The 27,258-nt window shown below is 40.1% G+C and overlaps 1 protein-coding gene across 3 annotated transcripts in view; it reads left to right on the top strand.

The window, feature by feature from the left end:
* Nucleotides 1-27,258, top strand: part of MCF2L (MCF.2 cell line derived transforming sequence like) — a 102,901-nt gene that overhangs the window by 25,069 nt on the left and 50,574 nt on the right. For all 3 annotated transcript variants that reach the window (XM_075525608.1, XM_075525615.1, XM_075525598.1), the window contains exons 2-3: nucleotides 7,279-7,362; nucleotides 16,469-16,583. In XM_075525608.1, the coding sequence (XP_075381723.1) occupies nucleotides 7,279-7,362; nucleotides 16,469-16,583 (199 nt within the window). The remainder of the gene's footprint in view (nucleotides 1-7,278; nucleotides 7,363-16,468; nucleotides 16,584-27,258) is intronic.

Raw genomic sequence — 27,258 nt, 5'->3', positions numbered from 1 at the left:
TACTAAGTGAGACACATCTGGGTCACTTGCTTTCTTATCACTTGAGTGCTAGCTAGGGGAACATTCTCTGCTGCTCAGGCTGTATCTAATATTTCTCCATTAAAAAAAAAAAATCTTTGCTTTTTGCAAAATCTGCTGCTTATAGGTGACTAAGTACATCTAATACTTTAGAAATCTTTTTATGCTATACACTCAGCATGATTTGTTAGTATTAAGGAGTTAATGATGCTGCAGTTTTGGCAATGTTCGTTAATCCTTTTTTGGGGCTGTGGTTCCTAGCAGTCTGAAACTATCCTGCAAGAACAGAAAAGGGTTTACCAGCAGGCAAATAAAATTTCTTCAGCTTTCTTCAGGACATCCTGGAAAGAGGATGAGAGGAATATTTATTGTTGCAATAGTAAGAGCATGCCATATGCACCAGGTGAATTTTTGCTTTTAGATGGTAAATCCATGTGATGGTGTTGCTGCCCTTTATCTCCAAGTCCTCTTTGCAGCTGACAAAAAGTTATGCTATAATATGGCTGTGTGGCATGATTCAAAGTTCCCCTTCCTTCTCAGTTTGGGAAGGGAGTAATTATAATGACTTGAAATAGCGTGAAGAACATCTCTTTCTCACCAAAACAGATTAGGTGCGCTTAAACACTGTATGGAGCAAAAGCACGGCAAAACAGATTAGATGCTATAGCTGGTAATGCTTTCAGATTTCTTGCAACAGCAGCAACATTTCCACCCCCCCAGCCCCCCCTTTTTTTTTTTGCATAGCTCCTAATATGATTTGTCTTGGTTTAGATTTTCTTCAAGTATAAAGAAATATTGGGGTTTGTGTTGATCCCTAGATTGCCTTCCTAATTATTACAGTTTTCTTCTAGTTACAGATCAGCTAGTGTTTGATTACTCTTGTAAGCCATGTGCAAACTTAATGCTGACCCCTGAGAAGCTGTGGGACTACAGAGTATATGTGTCAAGAAGGTGTGACTGATGAAGCAAAAGAGGAAGATGATGTAGTTTTTAGCACTCATAGTGTCCTGTGAGTACATCTACTATACAGGGAAGCGAGAGGATTATATTTCCTCTGACGTTTGTGCTTTGAGGCGGTATTATTTAGGCAAACTAAGACTGAGAACTTCATTGCCTTTTGCAAAAGCGGAGGTGGAAGAAGGAAGAGAACAAAGACAAATGCATCCTTTGACATGCATAGTAAGTGGACAAATCCAAAAATTTTAGAGAAGAGTTTGAAAGAAACAAGAATCTTGGTTGGCTGTCAAAGTATGCTTTTGAGCAAGTATTTAATAATTTGAGTCAAGAAAATGGGGACTGTTACACCTCTTGTCATCTTGTGCCAGCCCAGCAGCACTTCATTTGCTGTACACCTCAAAAGTTTTTTTTAAAAGAAGGATCAGTGATTAACCTCCCTACATGAAACCAAACCATCATCCTCATAGTTTTGTAGATAGTCCTGTGCCAAAGCTCCAAGCCTGTGATCTCAAAGAAGAAACAGGTGGACTTTTTTTTTTCTTTAATTGTGATTACAGGAAACAGGAATTACTTGGGTAAAGCGGGTGGTTCAGGAGGCATCTATATAATACAAAGTTTTTTTGTTTTTCTGTTATTTCACACATGACAAGTTCCTGTCCTTTGTATTTGAATACCGGAATTGCAGCATTTCGGGATTAATTTATGTCTCTTCTAAGTAGTTGTGGTGTTCTTCAGGTATGATTAAACAAGCAGAGTTTAAGTACCAAAACTTATGGATTATGAAAAGTGCTGCAGAAGTATCATGGACTCTGTGAAAGATCTGAATGGTCAGGGCTTTCTGATGCATTAAAAACACCACTCAAACAATAAGTGCCTCTGTCCACTGTGCATGGGCTTATAATAGAGGGAACATCACTCCTAGGGTTTTAGATTTTCTTTGGCAGTACTGCTTCCAAGTCTTGACTCAACTAGATCCTTACTTAACATTGAAAATGTATGGGATTCCAGCCTAGCCTGTTGTAGCGATGGGCTACATAGACATGCTATTCTATGTGTATTGTTGCAATAGGCTATGCAGTCCTAGAAAATGAACTGATGTTAGTAATGCCACAGAAGAGGGACTTAATATAAAGCATGATTCACTGAAAAGAAAAAGTATCTCAACTTGAGCATCTCTTTTATGCACCAGGGCTCTTGAAAGGAAACTGTCTTTTCTGACTAGGAGAGGAAGTGGGAGATGTAGCTTGACTGTAGGCTGTTAAGCTTTTACAAGTAAAATTCCTACATACCTGTATCATTTAAAATATTTTTGGGGCACCCAGTGCCAAACAAAGCTGTTTAGAGTGCTAGGTTGCTTTATTTCTGTTTGTGCTAGCAATTGGGATGCTGGTGGAGGTGAAGAATTCGTATTTCCTCCTTGCTTGGGATATTTTGGCTCACCAAAAACGAATGAGTTGCAAGAGCACTGTTTTACCTGGGTGATAATTTCCTTCCTAACTACACTCTAGCAGAGAGCTGCCTTTTGCATGAAAATTCCAGAGGTTTAATCACTTGCTTTTCCTGGCCCCTTGTTTTGATTGCAGTGTAGTCAAATAAAATAGAAATGAACTCTTCCTGAAGATATTTCGAACTGGTGAGGTTGTAATACTTAGTTTATGAACACTTGCATGAACTCCTGTCCTCAGCCCAGTGTGGCTACAAATAGCACATGGACCCGAGGAGCTCGGTCTGCAGCTGTTGTGCCTGAGCACACCTAGCAGCAGAGCTTGCAGGCATCGTCGCTATTCAGCGGCGATTTTTCAAATTCAGTGTTAAAGCTGGAGAGCTCTCTTGGCATCTTGACTAGCTCATTAGTTTCATGTGGCTTAGCACGGAAGAGGGCTGTCTTCACCAGCTCTGCTGCTCTGGCCCTTCCTCCTTTGGGGGCTACACAAAGGAGCTGACTGTTAGTGATGGTGGTCGGGGGGCGAAGATGAAGAGGGAAGAATGAGGAAATGAAAGGTTTGCCTTGGGGCTGAGAGAGATGAAGGGACTGCTCTGAAAGTCAGTATCTTGCATTTGTAATTACCAGATGGGAGGGTGCTTTAATGAAGAGATTTTTCAAATTAAGACCCCCTTCATAAAAGGCATTCAACTGTTCGAGAGGGTAGGCTGTTCCAGAGGAGAAGCAAAACAAAACTGGGTGAGAAAAAGACATTATTTCTTCAATTTAAGGCATGAATTTTATAGAGAAGCTGTAGACAGATTTTCAGGAAAATCTTGCTGACTCAGCAAGAAAGAGGAGGAAAAATTATTTGTAGTTTGCTTTATGGTGTGCTACTGGGATCTGTGCTGAAAGGCATAATTGTGTCCGTATGGGTACAAACAGGTTGGCTTTCAAGTCAGTATGAAGTAATAGCCATAGAATTTCATGCAGAATTACTCAAAGGGTGGTGTAATGCCAGCTGGCTCAGTGGGAATTGGATTAAACCCATTACAAGAGGCTCATGAGTTGTGTCCGGAGACTTCCTTCTGCATAATGTAGGTACGATCTGTTCAGACTCCTCTCCAGTGTTGTCTTCTGTGAAAGTGGTTTTGCTTTGGCATGTCAGGCGAACTCCGAACAATGATGAGTTTCAGTTTGATCAGAAAAGAAAGAGGAGCCTTTTACCAATAATTGAAAATCTTGACTTGAGTGACATTGATCGTTTTCTCAGATCCGTGTTTCTTCAGGGCTTACTGGCACCAGGTAATTCAAGCACAAGTTATCTTTGTGCCCTCGTGCTTAAACCTGTCATCCTGCTTCATTTGAAATGCAGTCAGGTGCCTTTGATGGGACAGGGTCAGGCCCCTCTAAGCCGTCTTCCTCCATCATAGAGACAGGACTATCAAAGCAAGATTTAAAATTGAATTAGAAGATTATATATCAAGACTGTGGTTCACGTTTTTTAAGAGAGAGGCTTTTTTGGATGAGAACCACATCTTTAACTGATTCCTTTATGTTAGCAAGATGACACTTCTATCCTCTCTTATGCTCATGATTTAAACACCAGATAATGTGTTTTTTAAAGAACCTTCAGTTGTTGGCTGAGAAAAAAAATCTTTGTGCATTCCCAGCTATTATGTGTGTTCAGTTTTAAAAAATGATTAAAAAAGCAGTAATAACTCTACAGAACCTTATTTCACTGTTTATTAGCACCCACAATACCAGATGCATTATAAATTCCAGGGGCTTTATTTTAAGCAGACTATTCTGGAAAACTCTTTAAATGAGCTCTTCAGGAAAGACTGGATATTCTAGCATGTTTTGGTATGAGCATCTCTTTTTCAGCCATGAATTTTAGATACAGTAAAACAGACAAACTCTTATGTCTCTGTTTTGAAAATACTATGTAAAGCAGTCAAGGTAGAACAGGGAAAATCATGGGCTGTGTAAATCTTAATCCATGTAAGTGGAAGTAGAGTTCGAGCCTATAAAAATTTCTTAGAAAACAGTGAACAGATTTTCAGTAATTCTGTATTTTAATGTGCACTTAATTAGCTCTACTAAAATGGAAATTGTCCCTAAAGACTGTAGGAGGTGGCAGGTTCTCTATTTAAAGAATATTTCCAAGAAATTATTTTCCCCAAAGTCCATGAGTGGAAGGAGTGTGTACCCTCGCAGTCTGTTTAGTATGCGTGCCTTTTGTTACCTTATCCTGTTAAGGAAATAGCATATTCAAGTAATGATGGACAAACTTAAAGTGAAATCAGATTCAGTCCCAGACAAACTGTGATGAACTCTCTTTTCTAGAGGGATGCTAAATATAAAGGAAATGATGCAGAGCAATGAGTTTTTACAGTTGCATCTTCTCTGAAAGGAGACAGGGTGTTGGAGACGGATTTCTGGCTAAATCTGTGAGCACTGATGCTGGGTTCAGGTGTATCCTGTCAAGCTGCTGCATGTGAACTGTTCAGCAGTTCCAACAGTTGCATTTCCTCGCATTGTTTTGTACTTGTTATCTCAGTTGTTTCAAATTATTGAAAATCAGCTCTGATCTTAACACATCTTCTGATTCCTGAAGAGTGTAATGAAACCAGATCAGCAAGATGAGAAGGGGGGCTGTGCCTTGGTGGAGGAGAGCGCAGCAGGAAGGGCTTCTGGAGGTTTTCCATCCGTGAACAAGCACAGTGTGCTGCTCCTGCAGTTGCAAACACACTGGCTCTTAAATTTGAGTTAAAACTGCATTTAAAACCAGGGGGAGGAAAATACTGTCTTTTCAGTGAGACAGTATTTGACCGCAGGGTTGTTGGCAGCCCTGTGCTGTTTGCAAAAGCTGCTGTTCCTATCAGAGAGAACATTGGGGCAATCAAATCTAGACTTGCGTCTTTACCTGGCACAAGTCAGGACTGCAGTGGGATTGATCACATGGATGCATGAGGAAATAGTGATCATTATGTATCTGGGAAACATAAAGTAAAGAGTTTCCCTGAGTTAAACATCTTGCCTGCTTGAATGGTGTGTGTCACGTATTTACTTATGTATGCAAAACACACCTATTTTATTGCATGCTTATGCTGCAATAATGGCAATTATTTCTGCCCGTGATGTAGGCAGGATGGCATATTACAAAGTGATTACATTCTTTTCCCTTTTCCCATCTCCCACGAAAAAATTAGGCGTCAATCCTGTAATAGGTTATATTCAGGTAAATGGGTTCCCCTGAAGGCATTGGTTTGCAGAATCAGGGCTGTTTAGTTTCTTAAACGCTGCTGCAGGAGGGCTCCTTATATTAAAAAGCACTGACAGCAAAAATAAAATCCAAAATCCTTTTTTCCTTTGGGTGGGGTCCCCTCTTTTGGAAATGACTTGGCCATCTGAGATTGGACTTTTGAAAGATCCGTGTTCAGTTTTCTGTTTCAGTTTTCTGTCAGCATTAAGATAGTGACATAACTGAAGGTCTGGGTGAAATATGACTTAACAGTTAAACGTATCCACTTATGGATTTGACAGCATGGTATGCAGAGGTCTTCTGATCAAGCAGCAGTTCACCGGATGCAGAAAAATAGCTCTGATCAGCATGTGACCTTGAAAGTGGCCATGGGTCTTCCTTGGCCAGGCTGGGTGAAAGAGAACAGAGAAGTTCTGTTTCCCAGTATAAGTTGTTGCTTATCTGGAAGAAGTAACTGAAAGTGGGGTTTTTTGCTGTTCTCAAATAATTGCAGTTCTCAGAATTTTACACACATGAGAGTCACTTATAAAAGTGAGCAGCTCTCCCCTCAAGATCTAGCATTTGAAAGATCTCAGTAATAGCAAGTCCCTTCCTTGAGGGTCAGAGCTCTACTTCTGTTTGATCAGCTTGTACTTCAAGGCAGGTGACAGTTATCCTTACATCACTTTTAGGTTTTTACTTGCTTTTCCTGTGCATGTTCACAGTTCTGAGTGTCAGACTTGAGTCTGTCTTAATGTCATTTCAATGTACATTAAACCCAAAACTTCTTTATACAATGTCAGATTAAAAGAAATATTCAAAACCAAATAATGAAAATGCTAGCTTATCCCTTCACTGCTTTTCAGTGAGGCTAAAAATGTAAAACAATTAATTTTTAGAAATTGCAAAAGAGTAAAACTTTTTGTTTCCTTGTAAAAAATAAGAGATCATAGTCTAATGAATGAGGCAACTCTGTCATGCAGTCTTTATCATGGTCAGCAAAACTTAGGTTTCTGCTTGACCTTTGGAAATACATGGGAAATGCCTCTGCTCAAACACTGTGGCAGAAAACGAAGACTCAGGAAAGTAGTATGTTTGTCATTAAGCTGAAGTGGAAGGGCTGAGATAAAAGATTAAGCAATACTTTTCACAGTTGAGGTACGAATGTGTGTGTTCAATGTGAGGATGTCCTTTCAAGCCTGTTCAACCTACCTTATTGAACGCTGTTGCCTTGGGGTATTTGAACACTAGACAACAGGCTAGAGGGACCATAAGTTTCTCTTTTTCTTGTGAGTTGAGACGGTTTTAATAAAAATGGAATTTGATATGTAAAAAACCCACTGTTTAACATCATTCCTGAGGAATATTAGCTCTACAGTGTTTGGTTCAGTGACATCCCATACTGCTTCTGAGTGTCAGCAAATCCACATTACTTTACTCTTTTATCAATATGCTGTTCAAAGAAAAGTTTGCCCTTGGCAGACACTTGAAAGACTCCAAACATTTTCACATATTTTTCAAAACTTGGATAGTTTTCTGGGTGTTTGTGGTCTAGGGATGATTTTTTTGATGTCTGCTGTGAAATTTTATATAAAATGACTTTGCAATGCAATTTTTTTTTTTTCTTCCACAGATGAAATCATGCATCAGGATATCATTCCCCTCTATGCTGCAGATATTCAGGACCAGTTAAAGAAACAATTTGCTTACCTGTCAGGTAAGACTATGCTGTTCCCTTCTACAGACACTGCTCAGGTGTATGGTTGGGCCTGTTGTGCTTTCATAGTTTTTGAGGTCTCATATAGGAGAAATTCCTATTTTATGAGCAACTAAAAATACAGACTACCAAGACTTGTTATTCAAGGATTTATGAAAAGAAGATTATTTTTTTTCTTAAAAAGTATAATAGGAATTTTATATTACAGTTAATTTTCCAGTATCCAGGATAATGGGATGGAATTGAGGGTAGGATAAAAGAATAAACAGGGGAAAATAAATAAGGGAGTGCTGATGAGCCCAGTACAGGAACATGTAGTCTCCTGTAGTCAGTGCTGAGGGAGCTGTGGGTACTTACCCTGAGCTCCCCAGTGCTTGGAGCTGAGACAGGGCTCAAATTCTGACCTAGAGTTCTCTGAGCTAACTGAGCCCTTGCTGAGAGTTGGAGAGCACAGTGTGGATGCACTGGTTGTTGCTGTGGTCTTGCAGTCCTCGGCCCACAGGCTATGCTGCCACTGGCTCTGCTGTCGGGTTCAATACTGAAGCCCAAAGTGACACCTTGGACTTGACCAAAGTAGTGTCCAAGCGAGCACCACAGTACCACGTTCCTCCACAGCCTCAGTACGAGGGGTCAGGCATGTGTAGCACCAAGTTCTGGATGAGGTTTTTGGCTTGGTATCACCACCTGCCTTTTGCAAAGGAATCCGCTTTTAGGCGTAAAGCCATCTCTGAAAGCAGCACAGCCATGTTCACACAGCGCAGAGTGTCTTTGATGTCCCTGGATAACTTGTGCCACGTAGGTGATGGGGGCCTGTGTTTATGTGCTGTGCAGGTGTCGGTTGCTGGGCTTGGTCCATCTTGATGCTGGAACCACGGCTGGCTACTAATGGGATAAAGGGAGATAGTGCCTTTGCTCACTGATCAGGCTGTGTGGCAGGTGGCTGATAAGCTTCTGAGTGTGTTTTCCTGCCCTCTTGCCTGTAAAGCTCTTGCAGGTGTGCAGCAGCAAACTTGCTGGAGTTACTGCCCTGCCCTGCCCTTCCTCCAATACATAGAGAGGGAGAGCATCACTGGCTTTGCAGAGCTGCCCTGCCTCCTTCAGCATAAGGGAGATTTACCTCTCTAGGCTGAAGCTGGGCTTTATGATTGTTCCTTCTTCCTTTGAATCCCTCCGTGCATCGGATCAGGAGACATAGGGGAATGAAGCAATGTACTGCTTTGCTTGGCAGGAGCTCATTTAATCTTGTTGTTCTCATAATTAATCATTAATTATTATTTATTCCTGCCACACAAGCTAAACTAAGTGTGGGTCTGTGGTAGTGGCTGTGTTTTCTATGGGGTGGTGGCAGCACTTGGAAATAAGATTATTTTGTTTATGAAGTTGGCTGTTCATGCTCCATTTGAGATGGTGGTGTTTAAGCTACAGTTCTTTTCTGGCAGTTTATTCTTTTTGACTTTCCAAGCTCTTCCTTCTTATCCAGTGGCAGAAAACGCCTCAGTATAGTGTTGCGCAAGAATCAGCCTATCTAGGAAACTGTAAGTAGGCTTTACGTTTTGCCTCTCTGAAGTGAGGGGGAAAACTGGTGACTACGGTAGATGAATAAAATCTCATTGAGTCCAACTGGAGATTGTTCACATATTAAGATTGTTGAGTTCACACAGCCACAAGCATCTTCAGTGGTCATTACATCCACTGTGCAGTGGAGCTTAGTAAGAGCAGCCGTTCCTCATTCTATTTTCTTCTATTTATTCACCCTCATGTCTATAAGAAGTCTGTTTTGTTTGCCTGAAATAGTAGGACAGCTGCATTGCTGTGGACTGTGACTATATTCTCTGTTCTATTTTATTGTTCTTGGGCAATTTGACTGTTAGGCTTTTTCATTTCACTTTGGACTTCAATTCTTTTATCCTAATATTATCCTCCAGGACACTGACAGTTAATTTTCTGTGCTGTACCAAATAGTGGTGTTACGGGTTCTGTGAACAAAGGGACAGAGCTAATATTTCAGTACTCGATTTATGTACAATTTGGTTGTTCTTGCAGTTGTGCTTACGACTGGCTTTGCTGGAATGCCACTTAAGACATTCACAGTGTGTGTGAAGGGGACTTTTTTGCTTATTACTAAGTTGCCTTGGAAGTAGAATCTTAGGACATGGCATAAAAGTCATTAAAATGAAAGTCCATAGATTACAAATACTTTTGGTAGATAGCGTCTTTGCAGGTATGGTGAATTGTGGAATGTCTTAGATGCATTTCAATTTTTAGGTTTTGGCTTTTTAACAGCAATGCGACATATACTTGAGAATCGCTTTAGTTTCTCTAATAGGATGTATCTAGGTCTTGTGGGATGCTTGCTTGAATAGTGAATGAAACCGAGTCTGCTTCTGCGGCTAAAGGCTGTAGCCCTTCCCGAGCTACTTTCTGTGTTTTGGTGTGAAACAGGGTCACTTCTTTCTCTTGGTCTCTTTTCCTCTGCAGGCACAAAGTAATTTGTGTCCCTCATTCTGCTAGATTATAACGGAAATACTACAGGGACATCCAAATTGGGCTTGAAATGAAACAAAATAAAGCAAAAACTTACATTAACGCTTCATTTTTTCAGTAAATATGGCAAAGTGCAATGAGATCAAGGTGCTAGCTACTCCTACAGATGCTGAAGGCTCTAGCTCTTGCTCAGCAGTGAGCATGCAGTCATGTGTTCAGCTTAAATCTAATGGAGGGACAAGCTGTGGATGAGGTTTTTAATCAATCACTCATATAACAAGTTTATAAACCCCAAAGTTAATATTTACCTCAGGCCCAGCTGTTAACTTTTTCCTTGAAGGTTTTTCTTTCTGTGGAACAAGGTCCTTATCTTTGCAAGAATTGTCATTACTCTTTTTTGTTGTTGCTAGGCTGTATTAAACATCCTCTGTACATGGTTCACTGTTTCACCTGTCTTACTTGTTTCTTCCTTTAGTTAGTATTTGTGTAACCACTTTTCTTCTGCATTGCAAAGGGTCTTGCACTATTTTTTTTTTTTTTTTTTTTAATCCTCACAAAGGACATTGGAAGGTCCATTTAAAAGTGTCTGGAAGATGTATTCCTTACAGTCTTTCATTCACATTTTATATTTTCTTTCATAAGTATTTTCTTTTCTCTTTCCTTGATTGGAAAGTTGCTGTGTGACTTTCATACCCAACTTTTCAACTATCTGCCGCTGCTGTATGCAGGTATGTCAAAATAAATGTAGATGAATGCGAGCATACAGACAGGTGTGTATGTTTATATACATCTTAAATCATACAAGCTATGTGATGTGCAAATGAGACTCTTGGCCACCACAAGTACTGAACCAATTATTTCAGCTCACTTTCCTTTGACTGCCTCTTTATGCATTGAACAACTTCAAACAAAATATTTCCATTAAAGGAAATACGTGCTACTTGCATTTTTGCCTATCAATTCATAGTTGTTTTTTCTGCAGTTGAAAAAGTTAGCATTGGTGGCTAGCTTTCAAAATGCTTATATCTTTGGCCCTTTAAATTATCATTCTAAATAATAAGCTTTTCCTCACTCTTTGTACTATTTCCTTAGCTGTGCTCTTGCTCTCTTCTGTGGACATGACCTGAAAATACCTCACTGGTTAAACTGTTCCCTTTGAAGTATCCACGGGTGCTGAGTCTGTTTGTAAAATTGTGTTTGAGAACTTCTGAGTGGATCCTGTACCACATACATTGCATCAGTTATTTAAAAATATCAACTTGATTTTTGTTGCTGATATAACATGTTCAAAGTATACATTGTGTATTGACAGTGGAGGAGGTATTACTTAGCAGTTTCTGTCTTGCACAGGTGTAGGCTTAACTGTTGTTTTATATTCACTGTGCTAAACTCACTGTCTGTAGAGATTTAAAAAAAAAAAAGGCAGTAAAGAGAAAGGAAAAAATGAATCCTTGGCTAAGAGATCTCCCAGTTCAACTACATTCAGTACAAATTTAGTTATTGCAATCTGATTTCTAAGCCAATATACTGCTGCCAATCAGCCTGGGCAAAATGCAGCTTGTGAAGTTATACAAGTAGAACTTCTCTCTCATTTCAATGAAGGAATATTTTAATAAATTTCTCTTGATTCTGTTTTTCTTTGCAAAGGATATGCAGTGAAGCTTTTATCCACTCCCACATTGAAGTCTACATGTAATTTCAAATACTCTGAGTACTCCAGTTAAGTATATTATGCAAGTAGAAAGGAGAAATTCTTTATCAGAAACATATAAACGAAATAGCTGAACCACCAACAGTAATGCAAAATCTGTAGTAAGCCTTTCTCTCGTTCACAAGAGGACCTCACTTTTGACATGACTGCAAACAAAATTACTTTTACTTAAGGTAGGTCTTTGGAACCAGAGTTGTAGATCCAAGCCATTTAACAGTGATGATGCTCTTGAATCTTGTGTGTGCATATTGATCAACATTGAGATCATATTTTTTTCTTATAGTCTGAATACCATTTCATTTGCATTCTAGATTCAGGCTAGAAGACCTACCTCTTTGCTCCATCAGCATCTAATTATATCCAACTATTCCTTTTCGTGGGGTTGGGCAGAGTGCTTTTGCGAATACCTTTTCTTATGCAAACAGGAGCAGAATAACTAGGGAAACATTACAAAATAATCTCCTGCTTGTCTTTCCTGTAAGACCTTTGCTGCTCCCCAATTTTGCTGGCTGTACCAAAAAAACTAGCATATCTTTCACAGGGTTGTAGGTAATTACACTTCATGTGCATGTGCCCATGTGTGTGGTTTTTTTAGCAGCAGCGGCACAATTCATAGTTTTCATAATTTTCCCTGTCAATGCCATTTTAAATTGAAGAGAATATTAATTATTTCTCATTTGAGACTGTTTTTAGATACCAAGTCACCAATATGCCTCTTGATTAGAATTTGTGTAAAACTCTTGCAATTTCCTTGGCTTGGCACTTCTCTATCACCCTACCTGCTTAATAAAAAAAAGAAAACAAACCCAAAAGACATTGCAGCTGTGATGGGAAAAGTTAGATATAGCAGAATATAAAGAACAAATGCTAAATTACCTAGACTTAAGGTACACTTCACCAGTCCCATCTCACAGTAGCACAGCTAGTTTTCCAAAGATCATTTTTCCACTCCTTTCATACATGAGATCACGATTCTCTGGGTCCACATAATTTTAGCGGTTGGTGCTATTGTTTAAATAATTGTTAGGAACAATTATTCCTAACAAAAGTTAGGAACACGAAGTGCTATTTCTGAAGCACAGTTAAGTCATTTTGCTACCTAGCCTGTGGAGCTAATGCAATTCAACATGTTTTTAAAATGCTTATTTCTCCAAAACGCAAGGCTGTTGCTGTTGTAAAAACTGGCCTTAGACCAAGGCACATAGCTCTATTTAGAAGAGCTCCACCTAACTGGAGGTTTACTAGAATTGTAGAGGTTTATCCAATTAGTAATTTACATTTTAGAGAGGTAATTTGTGTTTTCTTTGATACTAAATCTGTTAAAGAAGTTTCAGTTGAATAGGTTGGCGAAGTCAGTTATAACAAAGTTTTCCTTTAATGAAGGCTCAGGGAAGTAGAGTGGAAGCAGATCTGCTTCATTTAAAGTGGTGTGTTTTGGGTTTTTTTTAATAACTGACATACGCTTCAGTGCTCTTTACTTCTGTGGTGTTTCCATTTTTAGACTGAAAAGTAATAATCCTCTCACTTGGAGAATGTTCTTTACAGCTGTGTGTTATGAGACAAGTCTCAACTAATTCTTGGGAATCATTTCAGGTAAAATGTGTGCGGACTGATTGTATCCGCTTTAGCACTGATGCGTTCTCTTCTGCTCTTTGCAATAAATAAAAACTGAAGCTGGCACTCAAGTGGCATTTGTTTAATATTTCAAAAAGAAATAATGCTGAATGTTTTTTCAATGTTTTCATAGAATCACAGAATGGTTTGGGTTGGAAGGAACCTTTAAAGATCATCTAGTCCAACCCCCCTCCTGTGGGTAAGGACATTTTTCACTAGATCGGGTTGCTCAAAGTCCCATCCAACCTTACCTTTGCAATAGTCACAACAAGTGTTTATATTTTTTAACAATAATAAGGGGGTTAGTATCCTTTCAGAAATTAAGATTAAAAAAAAAAAGACTAAGATTAGACTAAGAAAATGCTCTCAATGCTCTCAGAGGTACTTGGTTGTCTTAGGAGCACATAAAACTATTAAATTCCAATTGGATAGGTCAGTGCATCCCTGCTTAAGCCTAGAAGTAGGAGAGTGAGCTTGTGTGTGCCATGGTGGACAGAACTTGCCCAGCAAACAAGTTTAGGCTGTTCCACTGCTGTGGCTGAAACTTCAGGGCTGTGAGCTAGAAGGGAAGGAGAAAGAGATGATTTTCCAATAGTTGTGACTGAGGTAATTGGACGCAGTCACTCTACCAACAGACCTCAATTTATTAAAATATTACCGTTAAATCACTACTTTTTTGGATGGCAATTAAAATTCCAGTTGTTCATTTTAAAAATTACTCTGTACAAATTGAATTATTATAATGAGTTGTAGCACTCGTAGAGTTCATGTAAGTTTTCGTGTCTCTTTTTGTAACTGGGTGTATATAATTCTGAGATGCTGGAAGGTGGTTATGTGAATTGGTTTTAATAAGATGTTTTAAATTTTTGCCTCAAACTTGTGTTTCAAGAAGGATGAGAGAAGTAAAATTGTTCATTTTGTCACTCAAATGCTTTCCCTCTCACTAAAACCAAAACCAAGAACAAAACCCAACCTAGCTTCCTAAACTTTCCCTTTTATCTCCTCCCCCTCAATTCTGTGGCTTGATTGACTTCTGGGAGAAGGGAATAAAATCACATTTTACACAGCTAATTTAGGTATAAACTATGTAATACTGCTTTTGCAGAAGTGAAGTAAGAAAAAGTGATTCTGAACAAAGGGGAAAAATCATTCCTTGGTGCATCAGGTTCATTATGAAATGAAAGACACGTTAAGAAGTGAACCCACCTACTGCTTTTACTATTATTTAATACAAACACAATTTATATGTAGATGTAGCATTTTTACTTTGTTATATTTCCCATGCCCTTTTTGTAGCTTGCTGTGACAAACACTCATTTATAAGTAGTGACTGCTTTGCTAGAGTGGCCTGTCTCCCATTGACGGCCATGTATTTAAAGTTGCAATATATAAAGTGACTTCTATAGGTCAGCGATGTTAAAGCTGAAATTTTACAGAACTTATGATGTATAGCACTTCCGGTCACTCTGCCCTAAACGCTTTCCAGCAGTGAGGTCCTGATAAGGAAAAGCAGTTGAGCAGCATTTGAAGGTACACGTGTGCTTAAGTGTCCCAGCAGGAAAATACTGGAGAAAAAGAGAATCAGTGAACAACGATTTTCTAACAGCACGTGGTAGGACAGAGTCGCCTCCACCCAAGATAACCACGATGACTCTACTAGAAACTGAAAATTAATAGGCAATGTCAAAGCAGGATGGCTCTATTTGTCCTTGACAATTGGTGGTGGTCTGGGAACTTCCTGAAGGTCATAGTCCGGGCTTCTGCTTTTAGGACATGTCCTGCAAGCCTATTGTTCTCCTTTTGTTTCATATGCCCTATTTATAGAAATTAAGTAGAACAAAACAAGTAACGAATGGGGATACAGCAAATAACGTATAGTTGTACCTAAAAATAGATATTCTAGAGAGAGCAGAACATCTCTTGAGCGACAAATAATCATTATCATGCTTGAAAAATGTTTTTAATGAGAGAGGAAAATGCTTTGGTCCTGAGAGCCTGGGTAGAACAAAAAATAATAGAATCAAAATGGGTCTTAACTTACATTTCTGTTGTGAATGTTTATATAGCTGAAACTAACTCCCTTGACTTACTGTTGCCGCGTTTGGATGTGTCGTAAAGGTTATATTTGCAAATTTGTGATATTTGCATAATAGTTGCATTTTGTTGTTGTTTTTTAAATGCATCCAGAGCACATTATTTTCTGATGTAGTTTGATTTCAAGAGCTACACAGTGGTAGCACCATATTGCCTGTAATCTGATAGATTGAAGTCAGATTCACCACAAATTAAAATAAGGATACTCTTTGAGCTCTTCTAATTACATGCGGTTTTGAAGGGAAATGGTGGTTTCTTTTATCAAATGAATCTGAGCTCAAATCTTTTTCTTCTTTTTCTGGTGAGGTTAGATGTAAAGGCACTTGAAGTGGCTAATAGCACACTATAATTTTCACAAATCACTGTTGCTGTCATGATCAGGCAGTGTTGTTAATACAGTTTACAGCTGATTTCCGCACAATTGTCAGATTTCAGGGCTGGAAAAAATATCCTTATTATTTTGCCACAGTCATTTTTGGCTGTTTTTCTTCTCTTTTGGAACTGTCAAGCAAAGATAACTTTCCAACAACGTGTCCCTGCCAGCCTCCAACTGTTAACTTCATGCAGTTGCTAGGGCTCATCAAGACCTTTGTCCAGCCTTTCTGTATGAAAATATACTTTTATAAGACATGAAACATTAACATTGCCTTTAAAAAAAAAAATTACACTTTGTATATAAAAATGTGTGTGAAGCACATTAAGAAGTGTTGCATTTTTGAATTCTACCCAGTGGTGCAAATACCAGAAAAGATACAGATGGTGTCCAGCTCAGCAGCAGCCATACTGCGGGGGGGGAGGGGGTGTAGGAATGAGTTCAAACTGGTAAGAAGGTGAATTCAGTTCAAGATGGAGATTCACCTACTTAATTCTGAATTAACTTTTTTTTTTCTAAATCAGTTCATTTCTTTCTCCAAATTGGTTATATTTATTAACAGAAAGATGCACTGCCACCTGGTGTCAAAAGTATGTTCACATGAGCAAAGACATTTGTACAGAAAAAATCTAATGTGGTCTAACAAGTTCCTTCCTATAAAACTTCCTAAGCTCTGAAAAAGAGACTAGACTGTTCAGAATAAACAGTGTCCACACTGATGAGCCCTGCACAAAAAAAAAAAAGAAAAGAAGAAACACAGTAGTTTCATTACTTGGAAATTGCAGGCTAGGTAAACATGTAAACCCACCTGCTGCTTGTTTCTTTTGTAGGTGGAAGAGGGGGAGATGGATGCCCTGTTATCACCTTTCCAGACTATCCAGCTTTCAGTGAGATCCCTGAGAAGGAGTTCCAGAACGTCCTGACCTACCTGACGAGCATCCCAAGGTGAGCACCTGTCTAGGAGAAAATACCCTTTTATCTGCTAAGTGATTTTTCACATTCAGTCACTTAAGTGATGGTGTAAAGGTCAGGCTTGGTATTTAACTAAAGAAAAGGAAAATGCAGCTTATAGTGCAGTGTCAGTAAGCGTTGATTAGTGACAGCTGCCTAACGTAGTTGTTAGATGAATTATATAGTGCTATTTATATTTCATCAGAAAATTGCTTCCTGGTATGTATGGATGCAGATTCTGTGATGGACGTTGTCCTCTTGTTTCTTATCTTTGCTGTATCTTAGAGTGCAATGTTCTGTGTTTTAATTGAAAACATGTATAATTTTGGCAGAACATGCTAATTCCTGGATGGTACTCAAGATGTTACTCAGTGTGAGGGAATACTCCATAGTTACATACAGAGGTTTGTCCTAACCACTTGTGCTCTCTTTCCCTGGCTCAGCTGAATGTACAGTCATTGCAGCATTTTCTGAACTTTGACTGAGGGTGCTAAGCAGGCCCAGCAATTAATCCTGGTTCTCTTAGACGGCACGGTAGTGTTATAAATGGGCTGCTCAATAAAAATTGTGGTTTTGTTGAAGATCTGTTAGGGAATGAAATAGTGGGGTTCTAGATCCTGATGGAGGTGAAGAAGGCAAGTAGCAGGGTAGGGTACAGACTCTAGACTTCACGAGAACAGACTTTGGCCTTATTCAGGGAACTGGTAGGTGGGATTCAATGGACAGCAACTCTGAAGAGTAAATCTGCTGACGAAAGCTGGCAAGTTTTTAAGGATATCATCCTCCAAGCACAGGAATGGTACATCCTGGAAAATGAATAGACATAACAGGAGACTGACCTGGCTGAACAAGGAGCTTGTGACTGAGCCGCAGTACAAAGACAGCATACAGGAAGTGAATGCTGGGACAGGGACAGGAATATAGAAACATTGCCCAAACATGTAGGGATGATTTCAGGAAAGTCAAACACCTGGAGCTTAGGGACAAGGAGCAAGGGACATCAAAGGCCTCCCAATAAAACTTCTATCGCTTTAGCAGTACAGGAATAAACAAGGAAAATGTAGACCTGTGCTGAATGGGCTGGGTAAATTAGTAGCAGCCAATACAGATGAGGCTGAGTCACTTGAATTCTTTCCTTCAGTCTTCTCTGACAGTGTCTCCCAGGCCTATGTGTTTAGAGACAGGGTTCAAGGAGGAGAATGACTTAGCAACAGATGAGGATCAAGGATCTCTTGAGAAATCTTGACCCGAATCTAGTCTTTGGGATAAGATGAACTACATCGAGAGTGGTGAGGAGGCTGGCCAATGTCATAGCGAGGCTGCTCTTCATCATCTTTGAAAGGTTTTTGAGATCAGAGAAGAACCGTGATGACTGGAGAAAGACAAATATTGCATTCATCTTCAGAAAGGGCAAAAATAATGATCCTGAGCACTACAGGCTGCTCAACCTCACTTTGGTCTGTGAGAAAATTATGGACTTAGTTCTCTTAATACACAGTTACAGGCACAAGAAAGAAAGAGGTGATAGGGAGTAGCCAGCATGGATTGAGCAACAATAAATTGTGCTTGACCAATATATTTCTGTGATGAAATTACTGGATGCATGAATGAGGGGAAGCCGTGCATGTCTTTTACCTCACCTTGAGCAAGACTTTTAACAGAGTCTTCACCAGCACCCTTGTATCCACTTTGAGTTGATACGTCTTGACGGATGGGCTGCTGGGTGCGTGAGAAACTGCTTGGATCATCAAGCTCAAAGAGTAGTGGTTGATGGCTCATGCTCTACCTGGAGACAGTTCCTCAGGGAATCATATGTATCTGTGTTGCCTGACATCCTTGGCAAGGATCTGGAGGAGGAGATAGAGTGCACCTTCATCAAATTTGTGGCTGAGAAACTAGTCAACCAATCAATGCACTTGAGGGAAGGACTGCCATTCAGAAGAACCTACACAGGCAGGAGGAATGGACTGACAGGAACCTCATTAAATTCAACAACAACAAATGCCAAGTTGTGCAACTGGGATGGACTAAACTCCTGCAAGAGCACGGGCTGGGAATGGGGCTGCTCTTCTGAAAAGGACCTGGAGGTCCAGGTGGGCAGGAGGCTAAAAGTGAGCCAGCAGGATGCCCTGGCAGCAGTGAAGGCTGGCAACCCTGGGGCTGCACCAGCAGGAGCACGGCCTGGAGTGGGTGACAGCAGGGGTCCCCTGGCTGGTGCTCTCCAGACCCCACCTGCGGTGTGGGCCCAGCTCTGAGCTACCATAGGGCAAGGGCTCAAAAACTGGAGCAAGTCCAGCAGGGCCCCCATAATGGTCGGGGCTGGAGCTGATGTGCAAGGAGAGTCTACAGGAGCTGGGCTTGCTGTGTTGGGGGAGTGAAAGCTGTGGGGGCCCAACAGCCACCATTCCCACCGATGAGGGGGCAGTGGGGAGATGGCAATGGGCTCCTCACAGAGGTGGACAGTGGGGAGAAAGAGGCCCGGTGTGGGAATGGGAACAGAGAAGTTCTGACCTGGATATAAGGAAAAAAAGTTGTCGCTGAGAGGATAATGAAGCATTGAGAAAGGCTGCCGAGAGAGGCTATGGAGTCTCCTCTGTCCCTGGAGGTTTTCAAGACCTGGCTGTAGAAAGCTCTGAACAACCTGGTCTGACTTTGGAGTTGACCATGCTTTGAGCAGGAGGTTGAACTAGAAGCCTCCTGAGATCCGTTCAAACCTGAATGATTGTATGAATCAAGACATCTCCTTTAATGTCTTTATCAAATTGGGCTATATGGCTCTCCCAGATTAAAAACTCTTAGAAACACAGGTTGTGTAACACTGATTAAATGTTGGTCTCAAGCTATATTTTGCATTCTTTTCACTGACAGCATTCGGTGCAACTCAGCATGGACCATGCTCAGTTCACAAATCGTGGCAGATTTCCTTCGTGCATGTGTGTGCTTTTGTTTACTGTACATGCATGAAGAGAAACAGTGTCTTCTTGTGAAGTGCTTTGATATTAATTATTTCATAGGACCTACTCCCTGTGAAGGAATACTGGTTACACGCAGCACAATACTGTGAGGTGCCCTCCTGGTTGTACTTGTTAACCCCTAGTTTATCAGGGAGAAGAGCCGTGAAGCTGACAGCCAGCTTCATTTTCTTTATCACTGGGTTGGTTAAACTGTGTGGTGCTAAGCCTCCCTTGATAGTATCTTTATTGAATACTGTTATTACAAATAATTATGTACTAAATTCACATCTGCTTCTCCTTTTGAAAGTCCTTGGTGGTGTGCTTCATGGTGGCCCATTGAACTTCTGCACAGAGTGGGGTTTATGTGAGAAATTCTGATCAGAACAAACAGCATCTGGTGCAGGGGGGAGGACTGAGCGCATCCCAGAGAATCAGTTTGGCAGGAGCACGTTTTTACTAATTAAAAGTCTGGCAGTAGATTTTCTGGAGTTTTTTCTGTTCATTTCCCCTACCCTCCAACAATTATTCTACACGTATTGAGCCAGAAGTGGCCATTCCTTAAGTCTGGCTGTTCTTGTAGGATTTTCTTGTTTCTTTAATTTCTAATTCTTTAGAAAGAGATCAGTATTCTGTATAAACAAAGGAGATAGCCCAGATGGCTAGATACGAAGACTAAGGTATTAACTATTGTGAATACAACAATATTTTAGTTATTAGGGTGATAACTTTTCAATTTCAAACTTGTAAAAATAATGCCGCTGTTAAAATACTGATAAAACTGGGACCTTTTTGTGCCTGAGAATTGCTATAATCTCAAAGGGCTGAAGACATCCCTGACATCTTCACTAGCGGTGTTACAAGCTTATTGTGTAAAATTTTGTTTATGAGCCGTTGTGCAGGTTTATAGGAATAACAAACTGCAGAAATGCCACTAGCTGGATGTCAGCATACATCCCCTTATAAAATACATTTTGCTAATGATAAATTATTTACTGCCTATACCCCAAAGATGGGCAGTATTGTAATTTTCCTTGAATTGTGATATTTGTAGTGCTGTTAGAGGTGCCATAAGATAGGATTTTTGCTGTTAACCTAGTTTTCAAGGACTAAAAATTTCAAAGACTGTTTTGGATGCTTTGGAAACTGCTTTTGAGAGAAGTGGAGGCAGTTAGTTAATCATTTGTTTATTTTGCAGGTTTATTAAAGAGGTGTAAGGAGTACAGATTTACAGAAAGGATAAAAATGCAGCCCACAGCTTTTATGCATGGACTGCTCTCCAGATTAGTGTCATTTAGCTTATGAAATACGTAACTCTGTCTTTCAGCTTTTCTGACTGACTGAGGGGATAAGGACTTTTCTATGAAAAGCCCTGTAAAGCATGGATATGTCTGGAGCCACAACAGTTCCTCAGAAAACTACTTGTGCTACTTGGCCCCATACGAGATTCCTGATCACAGCAAGGGTTTGGCAGCAATAACTCAAAACTCATTGTCTGACTGCCTGCAGTTGCATGTTAAGGGAAATGATATTTCATGGGAATGACAGTGAGGAGCTGCTAAGAGCCTCATAAGAAAGGACCTTTCTGTGCTCTGCAGTAGAGTTCGCCCAATAAAATATTTACTGGTATAGTAAATCTTAGCAGTGGCATCAGGTTTTCAAGATTTGCTCCCAGGTGAAAGAAGAAGTACCAGCAGAAGCCTTGGTAATAAGACTAGCTTAGGACTTTGTTGAACCAAAACGTCTTAACTTATCTTTGTTATTCCATCTAACTTTATATGTAAACATGACCTTGTTCCCTCTTATTTCATTATTGTTCTATACTATCTCAACACTGCATTTCGGAAGTTTTTCCTGTGTAAACTTTCTCTTGTCTCTTTCATAATGAACTTTAATCATTAAGAGTTAAATGTCTCATGGGGCATCTTGCATTTAGGAATGAACTAAGTTGCATGTAACCAATTTAGATGACCACGGAGTAGAATAGTGCAAATAGCAGAGCTGTCAGCATGTGGTCAGATGTGTAAATGACTGATACATGAGGATGTTAAGAGAGGAGACAGTGGAAAGGGAAAACCTCGTTTCAATTTAAGATAGTCTGTTAACCCTGGTGCAACTGTATGTCATTAAACAGAGAGCTGAGCCATCTTCTTCAGGTGGGTGTTGCTAATGTTGCAAGGTAAATTCATGTTGTATAGACAGCTGGATAAAATACAATGTCTAATGTGTAGTTTGTAATAATCTCAAAATATTCGGTACAGGGTTGTTGACATGGTGTGAGACAACAGTCATATACCGTGTGTACTTAAAGATCACTGCTGTATCGGGAAAAAATGATGGATTAAGGATGAGTACTATAGACAATGGAAGATTATAGATAATCCTTTCATAACTACTGTTTTGGTAATGAGATTTATTGTAAAGGTATTAAGTGTAATACTTCTGAAACAGATTTTTCCTTTTAGCAGCTAGTAATTTTTTTATTATTATTGAAGTACAAAATAAAGTTTTACTAAAAAGTGAGGATTCTCTTACTGAGAAAGACTTTGCTTAGGCCAAGTGATTTTTGGTTTTATACATATAGCACACAAGATGAAAGGAGGAGAATCCACGGCAGTATGTAATGTATTTAAGGCAATGCTTTCTAGGAAGAGTATTTTAACTAAAAAGTTGAATTAGTACAAATACTTTACATATAAGTATTGATCCACAGGAATTAATACTTCTTATTGAAGTACTGAAGAGTTGCTGAATAAAGTAATATCTGTAGATAAGTGTCTGTAAGAGGTGAGCTCTGTAAATTCAACTGGGTTTCAGCAGAGGACAGTGAGCCAAGTCTTGCATCTATTTGAGATGCTTTGAGGACATTTTATAACATCCATGTAGCTAGTCTGATTCTCCTTCTGCAGAGAAGAGCATCTCCTAATACTTCACTGGGCGAGTGGCTGGAGCACCTCTCCTACGAGGACAGGCTGAGGGAGTTGGGGTTGTTCAGCCTGGAGAAGAGAAGGCTGCGGGGAGACCTTATAGCAGCCTTCCAGTACTTAAAGGGGGCCTATAGGAAAGACGGGGACAGAATTTTTAGCAAGGCCTGTTGTAACAGGACAAGGAGCAATGGTTTTAAACTAAGGGAGGGCAGATTTAGACTGGATTTAAGAAAGAAATTTTTTTTACAATGAGAGTGGTGAGGCACTAGAACAGGTTGCCCAGAGAGGTGGTAGATGCCCCATCCCTGGAAACATTCAAGGTCAGGTTGGATGGGGCTCTGGGCAACCTGATCTAGTTAAAGATGTTCCTGCTCTTGCAGGGGGTTGGACTAGATGGCCCGTAAAGGTCCCTTCCAATCCAAAGCATTCTATGATTCTGTGATTGCTGCTGAGCTGGGTGGGAAGAGGAGGTAATGCAGAACAAGGTTGTCTCACCTCTTAGCTGAGTAAAAAAACTGATGACCTCCATACGCAGTGTCCATCATTCTTATTGCAAAGTGGGAGAGGCACCTGTGGGATGTACCTTTTACATCCCGTATGTACAAAGCGTGGAGGAAGAATATTCCATTCAGGTTTACAATAGGTTCCTGAAATAGCTGCCTAATGTACCCTTAAGAAGTCATCTCAGGGCATTCAGTATTCTCTTCTTTTTTCCTCTGTTTTGCAAGTATTTTTTCCTCTTTCTATTTATCCTACTAAATAGACTTATAAGATTTGCAATGTACCCTGAAGGCAAGTGTTATTCATACTTACTTCTATCCATCACAGCTGTCACTCTAAACATATTTTATGAAGTGTGTACACATTCTTGGAATATGAATTTACCAAATGTGGGGTGTAGCATGAGAACTTGGTCCAAAAGGAATTAATAGGTAATTGCAGTGGTTTAAAAAAAAAAAAAAAAGATGACAGGATTCTTCAACATATGGTTTTGCTTCTGGTTAATTAGCAGTTTCTGCTGCAATCAGAAAACAATATGCTGTAGGAGAGAACAAAAGGATATCGTTTTAATGCTTTTCTTCATTGCTCATATAGGTTCTTCTTTGAACAAAGAAAGCAAGCTAAAATTCTTGTGGTCACAAGAGATTGGAAAATTAGTATTTTAAATGTGTAGCACTGAGTCTTAAATACAAAGTTCCTTTCAAGAGAAATAAAAAATAGTGTAGATTAGAAAATTCAGAACAGGTTTTGATGGCCAATTTGAGTCCCAACACTGCTGATAAAATACAATACACAGGCCTCTTGTACTTGTATTCAGAAAGAGCCTTGTACAGCCTCTTTGTAATGCCCTTCTGTCCTACTGCATGCTCTTGAGCATATCTCACGTTAACTTGTCATGTTCGGCAATTTCCTGTTTTGAAAGCTGTCCCTGTCGGTTTCCTGCCCGGGAGAACATCCCCCTCTTTGAGATCCTGATGTTTTACAAATGCTTGAACATTACGTGGCCTTCTAAGAAATCCTGTTGTTTGTGGTACCGTCTGGTGTTGGAAACTAGGGAGCCATCCTGTCCAAGTAACGAAACAGAACAAGATGACCTCCGAAAGTGTAGACGTCCGACAGTTTGAAAGCTCAGTTCTTAGGGTTTGCTAAGCTTCAGGTAGACCTTTCTTGTTAACTACACCAGCTCCCCATCGTTTGGGATAACACCAGGGTTACCTGGAAAACTGAAAAAGAAATGTCTGTGCTAAGCCTTCCAGCGGGTTCAGATACGAGAAGACTTCACTGGCATAGGCACAGCAAAGCGTGATGGGGTGGGTTTAGGCAGGGACCAGGAGAACATGCCACAGCATGGCATGGGTGTTGCTGGAGCTAACAAACCTCAGCGCAAGAGGCGCTGGAGAGCACAGAGCTCGGGTCTGGGCAGTGTCCTCTGCATAGATCCACCACTGCACTCTAGAAGCAGGGGCAGCCATGTTGGGGTAATGGTGTGTTTTGAGCTGGTTAAGTCCCTCGGGGTGCAGGCTGACCTTGCAAAGAGCCAGTGTGGGAGGGTAACCGCACGTGTTTCCTCATTTATCTGCAAACTAAACAAGCAGCCCACCACTAGCTAAGAGTTAAACACTTTTGTTTTATAGAGTGCCAGGGATGAATGTCACCACATATGGGTAAGAAGTGCCAAAAACCAGGCGCTCTGACAGTTCGCACTGACGCACTGAGCAACAGCTTTGCAACTTCAGTGTCTATTTCTGTCAGCTGTGTTTCATTTCCACGTTCTCCTCTTTGTTGGATTACAATCCAGGCTGAAGATGTGAAACCTGTACCCTGCTGTTACCTTGGCAGCCCCTCACATTCATCAGTGAGAACATCCCAGGACTTCCAGCAAAATCTGTCATGCTGTGTCTGCCCTTCCTTTCTCAGAGCACAGCTGCCAAACAGTTGTAAATGCCATATGTTCCTGTAAGCAGAAAGGAAATGTAAAGGCTTAGGTTTGAAGTGAGAGTGTTGCATCTTAAAGTTAACTGGTAGTCTGAAGTTTTTGTGTCAGATACATAGTTTGACACGATTAGGTCAAAGCTCACACGTTACTTAGAGTCTTAATTTTTACTGGGTTTGGAACAATTTACATATGTTTTGATGTCCACCTCATGAATGTCTTAAACTTGTTTTAAAGCTCAGCTCTGTATAGGAAAAGCCTGTATAGTCTTTAAATCCCACTTACATCTTCAGGGCTTGGAGGATTTGAATAGTATGCATGACACACACTGTTCAGTGGTAAATTTAATCTGCTAAGGAGCAAAGTAAATTAAGCACTGCAAAATTGTGAAAGTTAATTACTAAAATGCTGGACCTCACGCAGGAGCTGTCATTAGTCCAGTCTTAAGTTCAGAGTATTTAACACCCTATTTAAGTATAAACTCACCTTTCTAAAACAGCATTCCAAACAAGTACCAATAGTTGTGCAGTGGCATTAATGGTTGTTGAAGTATACTGGAAATATGTATAATTCCAATATGATAGTTCTGAATAGGTGTAAAAATGCTTTTATGGAGTTTGACTTGGTAGTTCTAAAGCGAGGATCACGTAGGCTTTCTGTTGCTCATATTTACTTAAGCTTAACCAACATGGAGCCTCTTGTCTTTATTGACCTATTTATCCTTAATTGTCCCTCAAGGATATTGTGGCCTACTTCAGCCATCTGTAGTTAAGTCTAAATGAGTCCTCAAAGTTGTTGTCTTTCTTCAAATGGTCCTTCTAAAAGCAGCTCTGTGTGACCTGAAGAAATTACACTGGCTTTTCCATTTAGAAAATTAAAACTCTTCTTCAAAAAAACTTACTTTAATTAATTTCACACACTAAAAGAGGATCTGTTAAGCAATAACTTTGTCTTTTAATGGTTATTTCTGTTACCTGCAGACACGCATCAAAGCTGTTCTGATTATAGTCTGTGGGGTTCCTTGGTGGGGTAAAGCTTTCGAAGTTACCATAAAAAAAGGCTGATGGGTACCACAGAAAGGAAATCAGTGCATGTGGTACAAGCAGATGTCCAGGTCCAGGCAGATAGTGATGCCTGGACACGTTAGTTATTATTTTTAACACTGGCTACATTCCCTCAGCTTCTCCCCAACAGCATAAGCTTTCTGGAGCAGAAGGAATGCCAGCATATATGATGGAACATAGCCAGCATTACTGTACTCCAATCAGTCATGGTTGCTTATTTATTTTAAGGAGGAATTGGCTTGAAAGTGGGAGAGAGACTGGTTTGAGGACCTAGAGTAGCATAGGAGGAGCTATAGGGACCCATCAAGGAAGATACTGATGCTTATATCTCTGAAGCTGAGTGGGGAGGGGAAAAAAGAAATGTGACTGTATGCTATATAAATCAGTGTAAATACTTAACAATAAATCAGGCATATACCAATGCTGCTTATTTGGCTGAGAAACACAAGCTGTGCCTCAGCTAAACATGTTTGGATTCATATCACACAATTTCAAGGGACCTACTGCTGTGCGGGATAAAGTCCTTTGGTTTCCTTTGAGACCAAGGCTTGAGAGCAGCTCTCCTGGTCATCACTGAGTTGTGTCACTCGCCTCATCGACAGTACATCTCTGATAGCAGCCCATCTTTCTTGTGGGTTCTTACTTTGCAGGCAGATGCAGTAAGTTGTTGCTGTCACAGTCCTGCGGTGACTGAAGGATTTTCAGATCAGGGATAGGGCTGCATGTAACCATGCATGGCTTTCTGGGCTACAGTCGTTGTGAAGTTCGGATGAGATTTCCAAAGTTTTGAATTATTATCAGCCCCTTAGACAAAGCTCTTTGAAGTTGCTTTTGTTATTTTGTCTCCTGTTTATCTGGCTTTTAAGATCTCCTATCAATTATACAACCTCGTGTGTAATTATCTTGCCTATGCTTATAAAGTTTCAAAAAGCATTTTCATGGTGTTTGCTCTTCCAGGCTGTATGATTCTGCTCCTCTCTTCTGCCTCATGAGCAAATTATAACCACTTGCCTATCACAGTTTTTATTTATGCCACCTCACAACCCAACGTTCATCTAAATTCTTTTTTGCCCACTTGCTGTGAGATCCTAAAATCCAATTTTGTGTATCTGATGATTCCTGAGAAAATTGAAATAAGCATAACAGGAAAGAGAAGAGATAAGTTTTTCATCAGTGGTACACTGGATAAGATTTAGGGAGAGTTAACTGGAATGTGGAGAAGGAAGAAAAAAGAAGTGCATAGTGGAGGGAGGGAGAGAAATACATCAGATTTCTTATCTGAACTTCGTCTAA

Source organism: Mycteria americana, chromosome 1, assembly GCF_035582795.1.
Source record: "Mycteria americana isolate JAX WOST 10 ecotype Jacksonville Zoo and Gardens chromosome 1, USCA_MyAme_1.0, whole genome shotgun sequence".
Classification (NCBI taxonomy): Eukaryota; Metazoa; Chordata; class Aves; order Ciconiiformes; family Ciconiidae; genus Mycteria; species Mycteria americana.
Note: the sequence above shows the minus strand (reverse complement) of the source record. Positions and strands in the feature narration are given on the sequence as shown.